Genomic DNA, 22977 nt, shown 5'->3' with positions numbered 1-22977 from the left:
GTGCACACTCAAACCTGTTCACTCGTAGATAATAAATGATGTGGGACTCTATAGGGGCACTGGAATCTCAGAAAACATTTACCAAAAAGTGACAAAACTAAAGAACAAAACAATCAACGAACAGATAACAGAGATGTCGGCCGGTACACGGGCAGAACGAATTGATGAGTCCGCGATCAAGCTAGTTAGCGGTCAACAATGGTATCTATGGTAACTAAATGTTCACCGTCGATTGCAGCAGGATAGAAGGTCTGGCAGAGATGAACCAGTTTTGACGCCAAAACAGTTCCTCTAATGGAAGTAAAATGGTTCTTCCATTTGAAAGACAGCCACTCTTGCACAAGAGATACGCCGCTCTTTCTTCCCCTGATTTGACGAGCTTCAACTCCGACAAACACGACGACTCGGGGAAGGGAGACGAATATGCGAATTTTCTCAAGTAAGCGAATTCTTTTGTTTACAGTCTAGTTTCGCCAGTTGGCCTTTATTTTAGAAGTAACTGATTCATTATCACGGCGTTTTTAACTTCTTTAGATACTTTGCGGTCATATTATGCAGCAGATTCCCTCATTTTGGAGCTCGCTTTGATTAAAATTTAGCGCCTAGGAAAATTGTCTTTACGATCGGGCGCCAAGATAAAATGCCGTGCATTGAAGTGGTTTCAGATAAGGAGGTAATGATGTCAAACAGTTATTGTTTTGATTTTTTTTTCTTTTCTTTTCGCGTTCTTGTTTGGATCCTTAATGGAGTTTTTGGGCGTCAGAAGGAATATTAAATGAAATATAACGGAATCGAAGAGAAAAATAATGAATTTTACATTGACGCTTACATAGTTATATAGCCGGGTTATATGCCTAAAATACCCATATATGCTCAATTTCCGACAGGACGCGAGGCAGCGGCGTAAATCGAACCTACGTAAAATGATAACTTTAAAGAAATCCTAGAGAAACGTACATGACCTTTATTTTTTTAATTAAAATTTTAGTTATGAGGCTTACACATTTAGTTATGTAGAGGAAAACATCTCAACATTACACTGTAAATAAAATTGTTATCATAAGTGTAAGCGTTAGTATATATAAGACGTCATAAAGTATTTACTTTCCAAGCTTTCCAACTTTAATACATGTAAGTCGCCTTTATAATTAAGAACTTTACTGTTTCCTAATTTTATTTTATATCTTGCTGTAGTTTTGATCTTGGTGTATATGATTTATTCAGTTTTGGTCTGTTTGTTCGTTTGTTTTGTTTTGTTTTGTTTTGTTATTTTTCTGTACATTTCATTCCCAGTCAACAGTTGTTATCAGTGACTCACTTTGGTGATAAATTGAAAATACAACAAAATGCAAGTAGCTTGAAGAAAAAATAAACACCAGTCGAAATCAAAAATTGTAACTGAGATGAAAAAAAAAAAAAAAAAAAGGTACAGGAGATATGCAGCTCTGTGGAGGTGCACTGGCCTCATGGTTAGTCTGTGTGCTCAACTCCGGACTGAGTGGTCCAGGCTTGAGCCCTGGCCAGAGATATAATATGTTGTGTTCTTGGGTAGGACACTGAATTGCTCTCACAGCACCTCTCTTCACCCAGGTATACAAATGGGTATCGGCCAATTTCATTCTGGTTGTGAGTAACCCTGTGATGGACTAGCATCACATCCAGAGGGGAGTAGGAATATCCCTAGTTGCTTCATGCTACAGAAACTGGGATAAGCTCCGGTCTGATGGGCCACTTGGTTCTTATGGAGATGGTTTTCTTTTTTTTTTTTTTTATCGGTGCAGCTCTAAGTATTCTTCAACTCGTGGAACACTTGACAGTTTTAAGATGACCGGTGTGTGACAAATGTAAACTGCAGATCTACAGGCCATCTCATTTTACAACTACATGTGCTTGCAGTGGCGGATCCAGACCTCAAGTTAAGCAGGGGAGGGGGGGGGGGGGGCTGTTTTTCTTTTTTCTGCATTTTTTTTTTAACCCAAAATAGGGGGGGGCAGGCCCCTTCCCTAGATTCGCCACTGACTTTTGACAGCTTATGAAGCCTATTCGTCATAGATAGCTCTCTCCCTGACAAAACTAAATCAAAAGCTCTTATAAAAATGTTTATAAATACTGTACATAAATACATTAGTATTGCTTTACTAAACATGTATGTGTATTATACATGAAAACATCTTTCATCATCTCAGAACAGTTTCCTTTTAGTTATTTACTTGTTGACTCTATATTTACATGTAGCAGATTACTGGAGGATTGTTGAATTAAACTGCTAAAGGAGACCAATCTTGGCAGACATGGCTAGATCACTATTTGACCTCTAGAATATACAGGCAGAAAAGCAGGCAGAAAAGCATGCCCTGCAATGATTTTGTGGATAGTAAAGAAAAAAATATATTTCAAATGTAGGGACATGGTTTTGTCTGTTTTGTTTTGTTTTTTAATCATTTCATGTGCAACCTGTAAAGATGCCTTGATGGCCAAAATTAGTCGCATTTCGACCCAGTGGCCATCCCAAGTGAGACCAAAATTTGTGATCTACACCCCTAAATAAAACTGAGCATCCACGACTCATTCTAGTCCTTCCCCCATACCAATCCCAGCTATCTTTCTGAGGCACAAAGTTAAATAGTACGTTGAGAAGCAGTTATTGGGAACCATTATTTGAAGTAAATTTCAGTGAGAATTCTGCTAAAACAATTAGGTTATTCACTCTTGATTTCTATGAGGTGATTAAGTTGATGAGGTCGAAGGCCTCATCAACTATCACCTTCATCCTATCACCTCTATCTCGAGCTCATAATGTAATTTCTAGTTATATCTACATGTATATATATATTCAAATTGCTGCACTTACTATACTTTAATATTTTATTTATTAATGCTTGAATTTATATGTTTTAAATGCAATGATCGATGCAGGTCATTGGCAATTGGAGAAAGACAAGATGTTGGGACAACTAGGTAAGGGCAAAATTATTGTTTAGTGTAATCATGGACATTTTAGAATATAATGCTTAGTTGCAGTAATAGTAGGGGGAATAAATTGGCACATGATTTTTACAAATCATGCACCGTTAATCAGAACACTAGCACTTAATGGTGACACCCTCTGAATTATAAAATTAATAAATTAATGAATTATGAATAAGTTACTGTATTTTCTTTATTGTGGTATAGTGTCTGCAGTGCATAGATCTACAATTCTGTAATAGAAGTGTTGTTTAATAATATAATGATAAAAATATTATAATATAGAATATTTCCAAAATTTAACACATTTTTTCATGCAAAATTGGAGAGAAACTTCAATTATAAATCTCCAAATTGAAATAATTTTCATTCATATGTTATCTGAAGGTAAACAATATATACAGCAAAAACAAATTGAAAATCCAATAATTTTTTTAATAGTACCACAATATATTGATGCTGTGAAATAATTCATGAGGAAATCTAATTTGTAATTAATATACAGTGTAATTATATAAGGCATACTCTATAATTAATTAAGAACAATTTGGAATGGTGCACATGTTAGATATAGGTTCATGCAAACATGAGAGAAAATTAAATTAAGAGTGCACCATTAATTATAAAGTTAATAAAAACCCCTGCCTCTGTTACTCAGTACAGGTTTACTTGAATTTGTAATTAATTAGTATTTCAAATGTTCCCAATCTGACTTGAGTATTTTCATTAGCCCATAGAACACAAATTGTTACTGCCCTCTGCAGTTATGTATTTCCTTTTGACGTATCACTCACTGCATATATAGTAGTAAGAATGGCTAGATTAAAAAAAAAATAATAATAATAATAATAACAACAACAATAATAATAATAATAATAATAATAAACAATTGCATGTACTTTTTAGACCAAAACCAAAGCAAGGTCACTCGTCCCCATCAAGCAAAGATCCCAAGCAGGTTAAGAGATCAGGGGGGAGTTCTGTGTCACCACAGAGAAGCGAGGGCCTGCTGCATGTTACACTAACTGCTAAACACAATGTGCAACAACACGAGAAGAAAATGAGAGTGATTGAGGTGAGCCTATATCACTGTAGTTCTTTAAGGATATTTGTGCTGTGGTACAGTGATTGTGATTCCTTACTGCACACTGACGTAACTCATGTAATGTCACATGTAATCATATAGTAAAAGAGGATCAATAGCAAATGTTGGCTTAGCTTCTCCCCAGGTATACTACAAGTAGCCCCCATTTCGCTTCTATTAGCCCATTGTGTGTGACATGATAGTAAACCTGGAGGAAAAATGGCTCCACAAAATCCTAGGTTTTTCAATTGCGGCCATTTTTTTCCTTGAGACCCTTTTCTTCGCATCACTCGTAATGGCCGGCTTAAAGTAGAAGATTTGACACTGATCGCAAAAATTAATGTATTACATGTTCTTGTAAATTATGCTTTTCTTAAAAAAGCATTTAATAATATAATGTCTGATGGCCCAAAGTTAAGAATGCATGTAGTAAGTAAGGAACTAAATATCCAATATTGTGTATTTAATAGTGAAAGGCTGTCTTTCATCATCTCCTTGATATCTTCATTTCACACAAGTTAACAAATCCTCTTACACTCTTCTTTATAGGACCATATGCTGCAACATAAACAAGAGGAGAGGGAACTGAAGCGATATGAAGGAGACATTGTAAAGAAACAACACCACTTAAGAAGGACCATGGCAGAATATGAAAACAGTAAGGGAAAAACTATACTCATTCTGTGTTACCAGGAAAGTCTTACTGGTAATATACCTCCCTCCCCAACGTAAGTTATTTTTGCTCTCTCACCTCCACCCCACCCCCCAAACTGCTGTATGCCATCCAAGTTTACACGTACAGTGCATACATGTATGCATGTAGCTTCATGCTTTCTCAAACTCATTTTAATTAGTAATAAATTTAATTAGCAACTTGAAGTAAAGGGAATCATTGCCACATGTAAAACACCTGAAAACTCATCAAACATAGTTTGCCATGTGCCATATTTTGAATTTGAGATCTTAGAACTCAGTGTTTGAAAAATATGTGGTAAAAAAATGCTTCTTCTGTTTTGGTATATTTATGTTATTAATGTATATACTATTATTAACTGTATTAATAATAATAATAAGAATATAACCAACATAAAGTGGGCCATCATTGATTTATGATTATTTGTTCCACAAGGTATTTATAAAAAGATGAGGGGTGAAGAAAGTAGACTCAGTGAGAACAACCAAGGCATTGAGAAGGTTAAACAGCAACATTATATCCAAGAAGACAAGGTTTGTTTTTCTGATGCCATCATGGGCGACCCAGATCTTGTATACGATCTATGTGATATGATACAAATTATGCTACATGTATATTGGCAATTAGCATTTAGAACAGTTTTCCAAGCATTCCCGGACATTGCTTATTGATAAATGGTTGAAATGGTAATTGCAGTCACCAACAGCAGACATGTTCAACTTTAATGTTGCATGGATTGCATATACAACATTGTGGTCCGCCTGTGATGACATGTTTGGTAGATGCTAAAGTGCAAGTTCTCTGTAATAAGAGGCAGAATTTTGGGAAACTTTTATTATCATTATTACTATTATTACTATCAATATTATTATTATTATTATTATTACAGTTATTATTATTAATTTTATTATTATGCTTATTATTATTACTATTATAATTGTTATTTATCTTCTTATTTTAAGAAACAAATAAACAAATCAAAGAAAAAACCTTGACAGTCATATGTAATTTATTACATCATCAGGTTAACAAAGCGAGGATAGAGAGAAACATGTCTGGTCTTGTCAAGTTTAAAGACAAAGACAGGAAAGATGTCTTAAACATGTAAGCCTTTTGTGCTGCATGTTGTTAATGGAACTTTCTTTTAAATCGAACTTAGTCTTAAGATGGCTCGTGGAAGTCAATTAGTTATTTTTAATTAATTAGTAAAGAAAAGTCTGTGACATTCATTTCCAGCAGATAGACCACTCTTTAGGGAAGTTATGATGTATGGCATACATGAAGTAACCTTTGCTGTTTTTTTTTTGCTAATATTACTGCGAGAAATAATCGTAAATATAAACGTTATCAGGGCTCAGTTCGTGAAAGCTGAAACAAACATGTTGTTTAGTATACTTACTTCTTTACTACACTGATTAAAATTTGATCACAAGGGTTTCGCGTTTGTTTGGTTGTTCAGGGGCGAAGCTGAATTTCAGTATTGCAAGACTGCCAAGCAATTGGACTTGACTCGATCAGAGATTTTTGCGCTAACACAGCAGTTTGAAGAGGACTTAAAAAGAATAGAGGTCAGTTAGTTACTGTTAGTTATAAATTATCTGTGCTACATGGCACCGAACTCTCTTTTTTAAAGTTCTTGAAGTTGATCGGTAATCATTGGGCCTTAGTCTGGCGCTTAGCGCGTCCTACGAGATGACACTGCAAGCTAAACTTGGCGAGATCCCCTTGCAGGAGCATATAAGCAGGAATAAACGGACAGGCGGGCAAGGTACCGAATACGCAAATGCAACTGTACGTCATAGACCAGCCGCGGATCTTTCTTTCTTTTTTTTTTTTTTTTCGTTTCTTTTTTGTAAAGTTCGTAGACATATTAACTATTAAAATACAACGAAGCTTGACCAGGGAATTGCCCGATGCTTGAGCTACAACGATGACATGTGCTTAATTCATTAATAAACAAGCGCAATTCCTATGGTGAACATTCCAACGCACTTACCAATCCCTGATTACTCCTAGCAATACACTCATCGACAGCAAAATCTCTGGATTCTGATTGGTAGATACATCTATAGCATTCATACATTAATCGAGATCATGTTAGCATGATCATGATCATGTTTGCACGTATTTTCAACAGGAGAAAGGATATGCATTGAAGAAGAGTCTAGCTGACCTAGCTATTGCTGCAAATAAGATAGCACTCAAAAAGAGATCACAAGAAATAGACGATCAGCGGTAAGATACAGGGACTGAAAATAGAGGTTACTCCAGCCTAGTTAGTTTAGTCACTTTATATCAAAATAAAGTCCAAGGTAACAAACAGAATAATTTTATTTTTCGCTGGGCGGTCCGAATTCTGCAATACGGACCGCCAAGGTGAATCGAATCACTTTCGGCGAATTCGTTTTACAAAGCATCACTCAAAAGAAAACTGTAGAAATCTTTGTTTTTCCTTTTTGTCTATAACTGAGCAGACAGTTTGAGTTTAACTTTATGCAAATCTAAATAAATGAGTAAACTTTTTCGCGCGTGCCCCGAGAATTGTAAATCACTCCGAACACGAAACGACCAACGTTCATGCACCAACAGCAAGCAGCACACTAAAAAAGCTGACGATCTTCATGGGAGCCTTATCGAGGTACTGGTCAAAAATCGTTTGGATAGCCAGGATCTGTATAATTATTGCTAGGATCTTCAAAGATCTTGTCCCAGATCCTTAAGGATCTTCGAAGATCTTCAGAAAATTTGCTCAAAGATCTTGCCAAGAACCTTCAAGATCCAGGAAGATTTTTGCGAAGATTTTCACAAGATCTTCCATGTAAGGATTCTAGTAAGATATTTTTAAGACCTCTTGAAAGGATCTTTGAAAATTCCTGATCTTTTAGGATCTTTAGTAATGACTTCAAAGAGCTTGGAAGGTCCTGTGACCATGCAGAGATTAGTCACCGAAATTGTACTGACATCTAAACGATCATTTTGGATTTGTCAATAGCCCCATGGCGTCTGCTTTCTCATGTTAAAACCAACCAGCCGAAGAGAGAATTAAAAAACACTGACATATAGTTAATTAAACTTTATGCTTTGGAAATTGTGATGACTAGTTTACTTAAAATAAACTCCGTTATTGATTTACGCAGTTACATGAACACTGTACTTGAGGTTACACGAACGAACGGTTTTGTCTGTTTTGCAGATATTGGAAAGACACAAGTATCAAAGATATTCAGGTTTGAAAATAAAGTGCTATATGTCTCTTTGACAATAGTGTCATGTCTGTAGGTGAATCACAGGACCTGTAATAGATAGTAAAATTAGACTAGGTGTGTTGTTTTTCTTAGCAGTAATAACAATTGTTTGTGTTGATTTGTTTACAGGATGACAGACGGCGCAAGCAAAGCTTGACAGAGAAACTCAAGTAAGTACATCCACTAAGATGAGTTTAAAAGAAATCAATTAAGTAGTTCGTGTGGTGTGTATTTTTGTTTTGTTTTGTTTTGCTTTGTTTTGTTTTGTTTTTTTTTTCATTGCATGAAACTTTCTGGGTAATGTGATGGAGAGGGTCTAAAAAAGATTCAAAGAGCGATTTTTGACGCTCAATGGTTCTCTGGTTGGTTTGGAATACAGACGAGATCGTCACGTGGTGTGATAAAAATGAGTGCTCAGTTAACTTCACCAAATACTGTAGAAGTTTTCACTACACAACGCAACTCTAGCAAATCATGAACGCACGCACTAAATACAGAGTTCCCCATGTTGACTTTTTAGGTAGCAAGTATGCTTCTTTACCTGCAAATGAGCAATTTCCTTGTTATGGCAATGTACAAAACTGCCTTCCTCTGAATCATAATGTATACTAATAAAAAGGAAAAGTACCTAATTAACATGGTACAGTACATCAATAAAACAATGTAGATAGATGACAATCGGTAATCTAGAGGCTTTTAAATTCACCCAAAAAGCTCTTGCACGCCTTGCGTGCCTGTGTTTTTTAAGATGTATCCTGCGATATATGCGTACGAAATGTGAAATTTGCTCTCTTGTTGTGGTGGAAAATACTCGTAGTAAAATGTCGACACTTCAATCTTTTTTTGTAGAGGGATATCAAACCAAGGACTTAAACATGAATACGGCAAGCGACGGTTGAGTAGAGACTTGATGGTATCTAAGGACATGTTGTCTTTGAAGACAAGAGAAGGTAGGTTTTTTTGATGTCTTAATCCCGTAGAAATATCTTGTATTGTCAAGATAGATATAAATCAATTTAACGGGTGATCTCATACTGATGGTTACTGTACAGCTGAAAGTCGTGTTTTAATGGAGGTTTTTTCGTTCGTAATTTGCTGCGTCACAGGTGAATACGGGTATTATTTACAGTTTCACCAGCAAATAACTTGGGGTATCATAATGTGATTAACAAAACCAATGTTAATATCTCTCCTTTTCGTGTCTATTATAGAGGGCCGAAAAATGACAGATATAAATCGCAGGTTACAACACAATTCAGTGAGCCAGAAGCAAGCTAAACAGGCGGCAGAGTATCTTGAACTTGATCGTCAAGGGAAGGAGATTGAAGAGCGAGGACAGGTGAGTAAGGGGCCTCCTACCTCCACGGAGGGGGTCTCCCATATAAAAAGAACCGGACTGCTCGTCGGATATTTTGAAAAGAACCCCTAAGAGGTAACAAGATTCTGTTTTGAGGCGTGGCCTGAAATTTATTTTCTCCCCTAAGAGGTTTCAATTCTTTCATATTTTTTTTGGCTCAATACCCAAGGTACCGTAAAAGCTCCCGCTGTGGACCTAAGAGCCCCGTCTGTTTGATATGGTAGGACCCTCCCACCCTCCGGCCTCTTGTACCGTGTACAGGGTTCTTTAAAACTGGTCAAACGAAACAACAGTTGCAGAACACAAACAATGTCCCTGGCCCTATTTGAAGAACAACAGAGGCGCGAGAACGAATCGAAACAGAGGCTTTAAAGCAGTGAAGATCAATTGGAGCGTTAGCCTGTGGCGCACACTTTACAACGTTACAGTTAGGGTGACACTACCGGCTTTGTAACTGTTGCAAGCTAGTGAGGGTCTGATAACAACAACAATTATATACATACCTTTATTACCGATTTTTACACTTAATTTATAACTTTCAGACATTTAGAAATCTGTCCACGACTAGACTAGGTATTCGTTTTCTTAATTACGTCATGATTATTCGAAAATAATTTGCTTTAAGCTGGCGAAATGTATGCATCGTCGGTAGAAGGATCGCATTACAAGCCTGTGTCAGGAACCAAAACATCTATACAAGGAAAGCCTCAAACACTTTTTTTTTGGACTGTGATTTCAATCGAAGTCCTGAAAGGGATATCCGCTAGTGCCAGTTTATGGGCAGTGTAGTTAGGAAATGCTGTATTAAGTTTAGGAAAATTACAACTTTTATACACTATATTTATTTAGCTAATTAATCCGTTTTTTCTCAGTTTGCCGAGGCTCGAAGAAACCAGCAGATTGAGCAGCTGACTAAGGACAGGAAGCATCAACATGTCCATCAAATGGTGGAGTGGAAGAAGCGCTATCTAGAAAAGCAAAATGAAACCACTCGACGTGCGCACGAGGACAGTCTAAAGCATTTACAGGTGATTATCAGGATACAAATTCTCGTTACCAATCAATATACTTTTGTCATACTATAGTGAAGGGAATTCAGTTGCGAGAACTCTTTGACAAAGTTTGTCATTGAATGTGCCTGTAGACTCCGAACTTTTCATGAGACGAACCTACAGTATAACTCCAACTTTGGTTAGCCCAAACTGACAATAGTTCACCTACTTTGTACTCTTACACCACTTGACTCTCCATAAAAAAAATAAGAAAAAATGGTAAAGCCTAAATATGCAATCTGCACTATCTATGTAACTTTCCAATAGCGATCAGAAACAGAGCGAAATAGTGTTGGAGCAAGCAACACTGAAAATCGAAATTCCATGGCGACGACAGCTGATATATTTAAGCTAATTGCAATTATCTTCTATGCATTGATGCTTTAGAAAGTTGTAAACAAGATGGAGGAGACTGAGCATGCGCTTTACAACCGTGTACGAGCCGCCGAAATGCAGCGACGAAAGCAGGAACAAGATGTACAGAGAATCTTCAACGACCTGGAATCACTGACGAAAGAAAACCAAAAACGAATGAGGGTATGTGCAAGTCGTTGTCTTTTTAATTTTAAACTAGGCGGCGAGCATGTCTACTTTTTCGTTCAAGCAAAGTGAAAAAAAAAAAAAAAAAAAAAGGTTTCGTAGAACACTCATTTAGCTGGAAAAATCGTTCAAAATCAAGAGGATAGAAAATAGAGAGCGATTGAAACCGGGCATATTTCTAGGTGAGTGGGATTGAAGCGAATACCATCTGTAGAAAAAAAAAACCTTTTGAGGGCAAAATTGAGAATAAGGAATAATGTCCTACAATTAGCCAATCAGAGCGCGCGTTATTTCGGTTACAAGAAAAAGCCAAATAATAATTTACGCTTCATAAATATAATAGTTGACTATGCCAGACTTTTTCCAGTTCGACGTGGATTCATTATTTGTGATTCGCGTTCGTTTTCCTTATTTGCTCCTTATCCAAGTTATTTGTACTGCTGCTGTACCGTAACTTGTGAATTTTAATTTTCCCGGCTTACAGGAAACCCAAGAACAGTATAATCGAAAAAAAGTTGATTTAGAACAGAAGCTTTTACGAGAGAAAGCTGAGCTGGCAAAGGTAAGTGATCCGGTAAAGAAAACGGCGAATTACTTTTAAATCAAGAAATTACATAAGTAATGTGTCCTTTTTGTTCATACAAATTAACAAAAAGTAGATAAATAAAGCAAAAAAATAGACTGCCAAACAAGAAAGAAAAGCTACATCTGCTGTAGGCTTCTTTCGTTGAGAACTCAAGAATAAGCTCAACCCACAGGAACAAGCCACATGTGAAAGTAGTGTGGGTGGCCTGGCGCGCAAATTGGGGCTTGGATTTTTTACAAATATACGGCGTTTTCACTCGCGTGGCCAACAGCCATGCAAAATTATTGGAACAGAATAAAATTGTTTACATAAGAAAAGAGTTAAAGTCCCACAAGATTGGTTTGGTACACCAACACTACAGGGCCGCCGTTTCATTCTTTTGGGACACCATAATATGGCTGCCGTGACGTCGCGTAAAAACACCCAATACTTGAGCAAGTTACAATCTGGGCTCCCAGCTCCTTTTCTTACATTTGTTACTGAAGTTATCGTTGTATTCACTTTCAAGGCTCACCATCAACGCGAAGAAAGCATCCAGAGGCTGTTACATCACAGATCAAGGATGAATGGAGACAGATACATGCTGTCAGAGGAAGAACGGGTATGATACCTATTACAAACTTGAATGAAACACAAATTATTAAATTAGTAAAAAACAAACAACCAACCAAGCAAAAAAAACTTCATAGTGTTCCTTTTGGTCACGGGGGACCCGGATACTCTATCAGCAATAATATAATCATTTACATTCATGTCAAATAAATATGCTGTTATTTACTTGTTTTTGATCCGTGTAGAAGGGATTTCCATAGAAGCGAAGTTGGTTTACATTTCAAATAACATCTTGTCTGCCGCTTTGTAAATATGACGCTCCAATTATATTACGTCTCGAGTTTTCATTATCGTCATTAACTGTTAACACTCATCGGGGGAGATATTCTGATATTTGAAATGTAAACCGACTTCGCTTCTAGTCAAATCCCTTCTAAACGGCTCAAAAAGACCCAGGAACACAGATAAATAACAGTACACATTTATTTTACATGAATGTAAATGATTATGTTATTACTGATACAGTGTTCGGGTCCACGCTTGTTTATGAGAAAAGACATGCTTTAATTAATTAAAGAAAAACGCCCCATCTGATGTACTCATACCACTGACCTACCCCCTGCCCCTGTGCACTAGCCCCTAACCTGTATAATCAAGATCTCGAGCTCAATCGTATATATATAAAAAAAAAAACGCTTTTTCATGAGACAAAAAAAAGCCCCATATCTACTAATATACCAAAAACCACTATCGAACGCCAGCCCACTAGATATATGGTAATAGCTCCAAATGGACTTGGTGGTCGTTGAATAACACGAGCATACTTTACGCATTTTTCTTTTTTACAGGAGCATGACCGTCTATCAAGGATTGGCCAGAAAACAGATCATTTGGAACAAGAAGTTCAATCTTGACCACCGTGATATGTGACGTCATCTCCAGGCGCAAAATTGTTCTGCGTGTGAACGTGTTTTTATGGTGGTTGTTGTTTTTGTTGTTACTGTTGTTGTGTTTGTGAGTGTGAAACTTTTTACTCTTTCCTCTAGTTCTTTTAAGCCAAGCTGAAAAGCTTTCCAAAATCATTCAACGTATCTTTCATTTTCAGGATAATTTTAATTTTTCGATACGTCCTGGCTTGAATGGTCAATTCAAACCGAGTCATTTACTTACTGAGTTGTAAAATAACAGAAAAAAAGACAACGTCCTCTGTCATAACCTCGTGGGACGTACCACCCTACCACCAAGCTCCAAGCTACAATTCCCCCGTCCCACCCCCTAGAAAAGGTGTTATCTCGCGCATGTTGCGAGTAACGACCAACGATCTTGCTGACAACTTAACAAATGATCTTTCAAGGATCTGTTTACGATATACCCTGTATTAAGTAGGTTTTGGGTGTTCACAAATTGCCGATATCTTTTGTGGTTTTCAGTTTGATGTCAGTTGTTCTGGACCTTAATACCTTAGATGTACGCAATCCAGTTCAACGGACAACAAACTGGCAATCTTCTTGCAAATATTTTCCGTCCTCTATTTGTTTCTGCAATTCGTCCTTGAACTTCAATTTTGAGATCACTAACGTAGACGAATGCGAGATATTCCGGTGGCTTGATTTATAGAGCGGCAAAGCGTTTTTTTTTCTCATGTACGAAGCAAGTAGATTTTTCTACAAAGCATCTTTTGGCATTATTTCTTATATCAATGTACAATTAGTAGCATTGTTTTGCAAAATCTGTTAGGTAGGTACTTGATAATTTATTACTATATGAGACCTCCTTATCCATTTTTCCTTTTTCCTTGACTACGCTACACTGTTGCTACCGACTATTTTAAGGTTTTCATCTAAGCTTTTTACCCTACGTTAGTGTTAAGGTGTGTATCCAAATGGCCTAGGCAAATATCAACTTAATATATCATGGTCGCATCAGGTAAGCTTGAATTGCTAACGTATATATCATTGCACTTACTCAGGGAAAATATATTTTCTGTTTCACTACCAGCCTACTGTATATACGCTTCAGGAGACGTAGATTTCAACTATTTAGAAAATATTTCATAGCATACACTTTATCTCGCTATGTTATCGCAGAGTAAAAAAAATTCATTCGAGAACACAACTGTCTCATTTAGTATGTTGTTTCTAGAATTTGTTTGCTTTTCCGTTGTTGTTGTTTTGTCTTTTGCTCTTGTCTTTTGTTTGTTTGTTTGTTTGTTTGTTTGCCTGCATTGGCCACTTCTTGGACTTAGCAACCAAACTTTCTTTGAACTTTCGGGGAACTGAATGTCACTTTATAAGATGACCTGTTTTCTTTGCCCGTCATTACTTCTTTGTTCTAATTTCCTTTCATTTAGTCGTAATCTACGTCCCCTTAGTCACGCTGCTGAATGGAATCAATTCAGGGAAATAAAGGGTAGATTGAGGGTTTAAGACTCGGCCAAATGATCGCAAGATTTTGAATACAACATATCGCAACGTTGTTGGGCGCAACATGTTACGCGCGTTGGGCCACCCTGTTGCGACGTGTTGTTTCACGTTGGGTATTGAAAATCGAACTAGTGCGCATGTCCGGGCGCAACATTGTTGCACGGCGGCCTGGCCAAACGACTACAACATCATGCAACATCCACAAATGTTACATGACAGATTTGACCATTTTCAAAATTGAGTCAACAACACCCAACATGTCGCAACACGTCGCAACAATGTTGCGATATGTTGTGTTGAAATGTTGCGATCGTTTGGCCGGGGCTTGAAAATAATCGTTTTGTAGCACCAAATTATCTTAGTTAGTTTGTCCTATGGGAAGAAGTTAGTGCCAAAAATGTACTTCATTCTTAAGAGGAAGTCTTATTTCCCCATTACGAATGGCATATATTACCTTTCCGAGAAAAACAGGAATATGCATAGGGATATGGGTTTCATTTGAGAGTGTATACGAATATGTGTGATATTTACACGTAATTTTGATAATTAAAGAATTATTTTTATTCCCTCGTTTGAAATCTATGTGAAATGTTTCGGTGGTGTGAAGGTTCCAATGTGCAATTAGAGTAAGTCGATACTAATTTGACAGGGTTATGGTCTGGGTACGATTAGCAGGCGGCTTAGCCGAGCTGGTTAGGTCACTCGGCAAAACTTAACTTAATTTAACATGTTCGCGCCACGTTAGCTTGGATACTAACTCGTAAATCATTGCAGAGCCTCAGGGAAAGGAAATCTTTATTTCCCTACCAGCCTATTGTACATGCGATTCAGGAGACGCGGATTTAGAGTATTAAGAACACAAATTATTTCTGATCACGAAGTCTTTTATCTTGTCTTATTATCGCAGCGTATAAATCGGTCATTCGAGAAACACAACTGTCTCATTTAGTTTTTTCTTGTTACTAGAATTTGTTTGCTTTTCCTTTGTTGTTGTTGTCGTTTTGTTTTGCTTTATTTTTTTTCTTTTGCTCTTGTCTTTTGTTTGTTTGTTTGTCTACATCGGTCATTTCTTGAACTTAGCAACCAAACTTTCTTTGAACTTTCGGGGTACTGGATGCTAGCTCGCTTTATAAAATGACCTGTTTTTTGTGGCCGCCATTACTTCTTCGTGCTAATTTCCTTTCATTCTGTCTCGATCTACGTTTCCTTAGTCACGCTGCCGAATGGAATCACTTCTTGGGATTGACGGATAGATTGAGGCTTAAAATAATCGTTTTGTAGCACCAAATTAGCTTAGTTTGTTGTATGGAAAGAAGTTAGTGCCAACAATTGTACTTCCTTACGAAAGGCATATATTACCTTCCTGAGAAAAATGCAGTAGGAATATGCATAGCGATATGGGTTTCATTTGAGAGTGTATACGAATGTGTGTGACATTTACACGTAATTTTGATAATTAAAGAATTATTTTGATTTCCGTCGTCTGAAATGTACGTGAAGTGTTTCGTTGGTGTCAAGGGTCCAATGTGCAATTAGGTACCAGAGAACGAGGTTGTCGCTGGGTTTGCAATGAAGAGATTCCTTCCAAATGATACATCCTGCCACTAGTAGTTCACGGTTGTCTCGATTTCAAACCCGCTCCCAGGCAGTGTTAATTGGTTAGACTCCCTCTAGTTGCGATGGACTGTTTCCTGCAGAGTTTTCAATTAGTACAGAGGTTCTAAAGAAGGTTACTAGTAATGTCCAGTAATTTGATTTTACGCAATGTAGTTGATTAACCTGCTTGTAGTCTGTTTCCTAGAGAAATTTTAACCCGCTTTCAGATGTCAACTATTGCTTTTGTTTCACGAGGCACTTTGCTAGAATCCTTTTTTAGGAAAAAAAAAGGAACTCTCGGATCTATCAAATTTAAGGAATTTTCGAAGTTGCTTATGAACCACTTCCTTCTTCTGTGGAAGCTGCAAAACGTATCTGATGGGAATTCGCTGTTACTCCTCGAGAATCGCGTCTACTGGACAATTCTCCCTCGTCTACCTCCCCTCTGGGTATTTTTGTCATCCCCTTCGAAGATGATTCACGAGCTTGTTTTACGTTGTATTCGATTGTATAGTTCAAAGTCTGCATGCGAGCTGGGCCGGAGCTTATCCCGGTTTCAGCTGTAGCAAAAAGGACTAGGGGTATTTCTACTCCCCCCTGGACAGGATGCTAGTCCATCATACCCATTTACACACCTGGGAGGAAAGAGGCACTGAGAGTAAAGTGTCTTGCCCAGCCGGCACGACACAATGTCCCCGGCCATGGCTCGAACCCGGACCGCTCGATCCGGAGATGAACGCACTAACCACGAGGCCACCGCGCCTTCCAGGTTCAAACTGTAAGGTGTATTTAAAAGTTTTGCGACTCGGTTTTTCAGCTGACATTTCATCATGCCCTTTTATCGCGTGCGTGGCAACAGGCAAAACAAACTGACCGCTCGTTACGGTCAAATAAGCAACTTAGCTTTTGTTGAAGATAAATTTCTGTCACTAAAGCTTTAGCCCTTACAATAGTCTTGTGTCTCCGGATATTATGGTAGCGTGTAAAGGATAGCAGCACCGAATCTCGCCTGAAGTTAAGTGTCTTCAATTTTGAATACCGAAGAAGCTTAGCACCGCCTTGTCCCCAGTGGCCACTCGTGTCGTAACAGCACGATTGTGGAGGGAAACTGTACGATACTCCGCGGGAGTACAAAAAAAATTATTCAATGGAACTTTAAAGAAACAACTTGTAACGAGTCCCGAAGAAACGTTAGCTTCGTAGCGATTCTCTTAATTGACAATTGATAATTTATGGAACGGTGCATTAAACTCTGACTATAATATTAAACTTGTAAATCTTTACACAATAAAAAATGCAAAAAAATGTTCATGAAAATCTTCCCTAGATATAAAGTCATTATTAAAGCACCGCAAACTGAGGCCCGTCCAGACTATGCCGGAAGAATTTGAAAATAGAGGTTTCACTCTGAAAACGCATTTAATGGTCTCCGTCTACACTACGCAGAAAGAGTTTAAAAACGCAACAATCACCAGTAATTTTGGGTATGTGTTTGAGGAAAACTCGGTCAGGAAAACCAGCTGCACATGATTATCGTGACGCAACCGTTCTCGAGAAGCTTCGTTTTCAAAATGGTTTTCGTCGGCTCGAAAACGAAAAGCCGGCGTTTTCAAATTCCTCTGGTTTGAAGATCGTTTTCGACAAGCTCCATGATTAGCGTGGACGGTAGGCCCGTCCCTAGAAATAAAGCTGCCTTTTTAAATTTTTCCGGGGTAGTTTGGACGCTGACCAATGATTATATAATTACCCTTTGTTTGTTCTGTTTTTTTTTTAGGAACTCAGGTAACTGTTTATGAACCGCCCAACCTGTTCCAAGTGTCATTAGTAAACCTCAAATGATCATGTCATGACTTAACTAACTATAATTATCTATGGTAAAATATTCTGAAAATTATAAATGCCAAATTGTGCTACATTAAATTTCGTTACTTCTAATTATTCTTGATCTGGAATTGCCAGCATCATTCTGGGAATGAGAATTATAAGTGCTGCGTAGCGTCCTGTACTGGCATGGATAACGAGAGAGAAGTTGTTTCTTTGCTTTCGGTTAAAAATTGTCATATTAAAGTACAAGTGATAAACATTATTTACGGATACTTAATACATTTAATAAAGGGACTGCGCTTTCAGTCTTTTTCTAGAAGTAACAGTAAAGAAGTTAACTCTTACAAAATGGTTTGTTTGTACTGTCCTAAGAGAGATTGATACTTTCTGCCTATGCTGGTATTGTATACGAAATATATGAATAAATAAGCTTGTAATCAGTTTGTTTTAGACGATGTATAGAAAGATTGTCGTTGCTTAGATATATAATAAGGAACAGTTGATGTAATATATCAAACACGAAAGACCTTGTTTGAGCACATTTCTAAACAGCAAGAAGAGCGTTGAAAATACGACTCGTCAGTGGAATTTTTGAGAAGTACTGTGTCTTGCTGAAACAAAGATGACGTCTATCTTTCTATTAGGTTTCAGCGTTCTCTCCATTTTTTATTAGGTTTTCTAAGTTGCGTTAAGTCGTTGGGGGAGATCTTCAGCAGAGGGCATTTTCGTGGATCCACAACTACTTTGACAATGTTTTGACGAAATTCATGATTAATAACAGGACTTGCAGACCCATGAAAAACTGACGTCAATTTTTTAAATTGAACACGGTTATCGCAAAAATATCGCAATTTGTCAGTGTTTTGCAGATCAACCATTTGTCTCAGCGCCTTCGGCTTCGGCAAATAATTGACCTGCTCACCAGTGCCGAATTACGATATTTTGCTCAGCCGCGTCCATTAATTGTTAAATATTTGCATTTCTTGTTCCTTGTTAGGCGACTCTTTTTTTACAAAAACTTGCGTTTTTTCCACTGCACCAAAAATTCCGGAACTTTCGAAACATGTGGTAAAATGGTACCAAACAATCTTGGGCAAGTTTCTGGGAAATCGGAGAGTTGCGATTTGATTTACCGAAATGCGAACCATTCAATCAGCAAAAAATCCGACAGTTAGGGAGCAAAATCGAATGGAAAAGAAATTTGGACAGTTTAGAAGCTCGTGCGCAGTGTTTTCACAGGTAATATGCCAACAACCTAGTCTAATTTGCAAAAAAAAAAAAAAAAAATGTTTAAAATATAAATAGATTAAGAGATCTCTGACTGTCAAGTCAAATTAGGCTCGGCCAATGATTTCCAGTTAGCCCAATTTTTACACTCCTTGGAATATTTTTCATAAAACTATTTCAAAATTTTGAGTTTCTCAGAGCAAATCCCTTTTCAAAGTACTTAAAGTTGGAGGTTGGAGGAGGGTGTTGCAGAATTCTCCACAGCGTTAAGGGAATCTCTGCGTTCCGCTGGTTCAGCAATCAATCGGACTGTATCGTTCTGTTTTCTTACATTTATTTACGATCCACACGTTCTACATTCAATCGATCTCTATTCATTCTGTCAGTTACAGGATAGCGATTCTATTTATTGGTTATTACAACAGAAATACATGCCTAAACTACATAAAGCCATTATATTCTTAATACTTATTTGTGGGTTTCTAAGCTCCTATTGTATTTTCTATTGCATGATTTCACCCGGGTTAATCCGATTAACAACACTGTAAATTATTCCCAAAAGTCACACATTCCTCTACGTCAGAGGGTGTTCGAAACCAAATTTGCACTCACAATTTCCCTAGATTATTCTTTATTTTATTGTCGGTAACATAAGCCAACCTTCTTGAAGTTATTTCAAATTATACGCAAACACGTTTCACAACAGAGGGGAGGGGGGGGGGGGGGGGGAGGTTGAGGCGTCTACTCCCCCACTTCCCCAGCTGTTGCAGGTTCAAGAGGTTAAACTTCGAGATTCCCTTTTAAAGACAGACAATGGACTGCAAGGCTGATACTACGTGAAAATCGTTTCGAGACATGACAAGAACCGATAAAGCAGGATCGTAACAGTAGACAGCGGTTTCGTCCTTCTTGGGACTCGTCAACACTGTGTAGTGAAGATATGTAACGCCAGCCGAACAGCCAACGTACGTAAATTGCAAAATGATCCGTTCACTACCATATCACGTTGCGTACTTTGAACTCTAGTTCGTATAGTGTGATCGTCCGGGTGAGTGCAGTTCTGAAAGGAACTGTTGGTGACTGACGTTTCGACAACCTGAGCGGAAGTCATCTTCAGAGTCAAGTGCAGAACTACACTCACCCGGACGATCACACTATACGAACTACTGATACTCCTGGGTTCAAACCATTTACTATGGTACTTTGAACTCTCTTGCGCCCCGAAACACGAGTTGCCACATCACATGTTTCGAGGCGCAAGGAGACAAAGTGTCACGATTGGTGTCTCGAAAAGCAAAAAAATGAATGTGGCTGGACAAGGCCAGCCTAAACATTTAAACCCATGGCCAGCACCATGCTTTAAAAACGCAGCGTATCGGAACCGTGAGAAGTCCTACGGTCCAAAAATACATCAATCAGAAACCAGAAACTGCAAGGGACTGCATACGATAAACGCTGCCAAAGTAGGATCTATAAGAGACCTCTTGTAGAGTTTTAATAGTTAAAAGTTCGAGTTTCCCTGTTAAAGTTGCTTTACACAAAATGTAAAATGTGCAAACTGACCGGTACAGAAGTGGAAAGCAGGCTTAACCAAACTGAACAGTAGTGACACCGAACCATTTATCAAAACGTGCATCAGGGATATTATTCATGACCATGTACGCCAACTCAAGCGACCTCTTTCCTTGAAGCCTTTCGCACAGTCTCGTGGCCTTCTCTGTAGGTGCGTCAATGCAGACCACAGGAGCAGGTTTTTCATGTCGAAGAAGCTCCTCAAACACTGTTTTCAACAACTTCTCTGCAATTGCCTCTGAATCTGCATAAAGCGGGCCAATCTTGTAACTCGCTTTGATGAACGTTGGGCGGGCCACCGTATAACCCACGATAGAACCTTCACTGTCTATGGCGACACGTGCGTAACTGCCTGAGACACGAAGCCACTTTGACAAGAAGGCGTGACGTTCAAAGCCAAACACCGTGGTGTCATACATGAACAGCGATTCCAGATTCACTTCTTCAATGGACTTGATTTTTACGGGAGATCTTTTCGATGTCTCGGAGAAGCAGGCTATGGTGGCTGGAATGTTAAAGATGAAGAATGCTCCATGAAAAAGACTACGAAATCCATAGCGTTGGTTTATTTTCTCTTGGTGTGGGCCCGCAATTGTTCCAATGCTGGGAAAACTCTTCAAAATTGCATACGCGGCTTCATAAATCTTTTTGCCGTATCCGTTTCTTCTGTATTCCTTGCTCACGATATAACAACCAGCGAAAGCAAAGCTGTCACCATATTTTGCCACTGTAATACAGCCGACAGGTTTCCCGTTCAACTCACCGACAAAAGCAGCTGTTGGATCACAAGCCATGAAACATTCAGCATCTTGTAAACCTGGCCCCCAGCCTTCCCTGATCATTGCATTTATGACGATACTTTGGAATTCCTTTTCTGTCTTAATGAGGCGAACTTTGAACTGCCCCGTGCCAGATAAGCTCATATATGGTTTGGTCGCCACAAGAAGCTGTCTGTTTCTTTGAGTTTGATAAAATCCATGACGAGAATTAGCGAATGCGTAGCGACTGATCAAGCAACGAGCAGCTAAGCCACGAGCCGCGAAAAAAGCCACGGTAGAGAAGTAGTAAGGAGTAGAGAGTCTCATTTCAGCGTATTTCCAGGTAGACGACCTTGTTGATACAAATCATGTAACTGTCTGTTGAAATTAGACTACGAGTAGTCCCTCTTTCGCTTAGTCCGTCGTGCGTGACGCGAAAGAAAACCGCGAGAAAAAAATGGCCGCGCGAAATCCTGGAGGCGAGGAGCAAAATAGGGACTACTCGTAGTCTAGTCGAAATAGGCTGTGGTGTGTTGTCGAATAGGTTTATTCTGCTTGTTCATACACACCGCGTGGATGTGTGTGCTTTCTACATTTACATAATGTGCTATCCTACTTAAATATGCGTACACAAAATATAATATACAATAGGTGCTAATTCTCACGTGCCAATATGTTACATCGCCTTCTCTTAAAAAACTATGTTAGTTGAAATGAAAACAAACAAAGACAAAATATTCATTCGGGCCAATGTCTCAGGTACACGTATCTTGTATATACGTTGACAATGAATAAAATTAGAATATATAGGGATTTTCTGTCTAGTGTTCATGTATCATGCTAATAATAACTACTAAAGCAAGCGTCAGAGATTAAGAGGCCCTGCGCCTAAGAAACGACCGATGATTTTCGACTAAAAAATAAAATCGGCCGATTTTTATCTCCCAAGTAGAGGTTACCGAATACTATTAAAAATGAATTTCTTTTGTTTCAGTTTCGCTTTAAACCAAAAATATCGAGCCGCAAACTTTCTCCGTCTGATAGCAGCAAAATCAGGCCGAAAATAAGCCCCCGCAAAAAACTGTTCAGAAATTACTATCGCAACGTAAAATAATGAGAAAACTACACAGTGTTGAAGAAAAAGGCCTTCTAATGCAATATCATTCGATAAACATCAAAAACTGCCGACGCGATTGAAAAATAAAGTTTCAAATATTGCATACTAAATTAGATGCAGCGTTGGAGCTGATTTTAAAATAATTATTTCTCAAAAGTTCAACGCTTTTAAAAGCAATCACAGTGATGAATCAGACATTGGAGGGATATATATCACGTTTCTGGAAAAACATTCTTCGGCCAAAGTATATTGACCTTATACAAAGCGTTCAAATTTACCGTGTTTACCGTTATCCTGCTACTTCGGCGAAACACTTCTCTTTTGCCAATACGGTCGTGGATAGCGTGGTAAACGCCACTTTAAACCTTGCTAGGCATTCAAAG

At 38.1% G+C, this 22977-nt stretch overlaps 1 protein-coding gene and 1 long non-coding RNA gene across 3 annotated transcripts; one reads left to right on the top strand and one right to left on the bottom strand.

Annotated features, from left to right (window-relative positions):
- The first annotated feature begins 202 nt into the window (after positions 1 to 202).
- LOC110068053 (uncharacterized) lies at positions 203 to 15989 on the top strand. Its single transcript, XM_020775417.2, has 17 exons — positions 203 to 439; positions 2917 to 2958; positions 3874 to 4042; positions 4601 to 4709; positions 5181 to 5278; positions 5770 to 5849; positions 6205 to 6313; positions 6883 to 6980; positions 7939 to 7972; positions 8120 to 8160; positions 8840 to 8940; positions 9202 to 9329; positions 10220 to 10375; positions 10787 to 10936; positions 11424 to 11501; positions 12034 to 12126; positions 12926 to 15989. Exons 1-17 carry the CDS (start codon positions 306 to 308, stop codon positions 12989 to 12991), a joined length of 1686 nt encoding a protein of 561 aa, XP_020631076.2. The 5' UTR covers positions 203 to 305; the 3' UTR covers positions 12992 to 15989.
- Positions 9837 to 22977, bottom strand: LOC149104306 (uncharacterized). Of its 2 annotated transcripts, none has more exons than XR_016201662.1 (2): positions 22873 to 22977; positions 9837 to 12145 (listed from the first exon to the last, which is right to left on the bottom strand). It is a non-coding gene; the product is annotated as an uncharacterized LOC149104306 (long non-coding RNA). The 2 variants fall into 2 exon arrangements; XR_016201663.1 differs by having other exon boundaries at positions 22882 to 22964.

This window comes from Orbicella faveolata, unplaced genomic scaffold (genome assembly GCF_042242905.1).
Source record: "Orbicella faveolata isolate gen_17 unplaced genomic scaffold, um_ofav_v1 contig_34, whole genome shotgun sequence".
NCBI lineage: Eukaryota > Metazoa > Cnidaria > Anthozoa > Scleractinia > Merulinidae > Orbicella > Orbicella faveolata.
Note: the sequence above shows the minus strand (reverse complement) of the source record. Positions and strands in the feature narration are given on the sequence as shown.

Coding starts and splice junctions, on each gene's coding strand:
- LOC110068053 (XM_020775417.2), top strand. CDS start 306: ATGGTTCTTCCATTTGAAAGACAGCCACTCTTGCACAAGAGATACGCC. Junction 8,941..9,201: donor GTCTTTGAAGACAAGAGAAG/GTAGGTTTTTTT, acceptor TGTCTATTATAG/AGGGCCGAAAAATGACAGAT. Junction 9,330..10,219: donor AGATTGAAGAGCGAGGACAG/GTGAGTAAGGGG, acceptor GTTTTTTCTCAG/TTTGCCGAGGCTCGAAGAAA.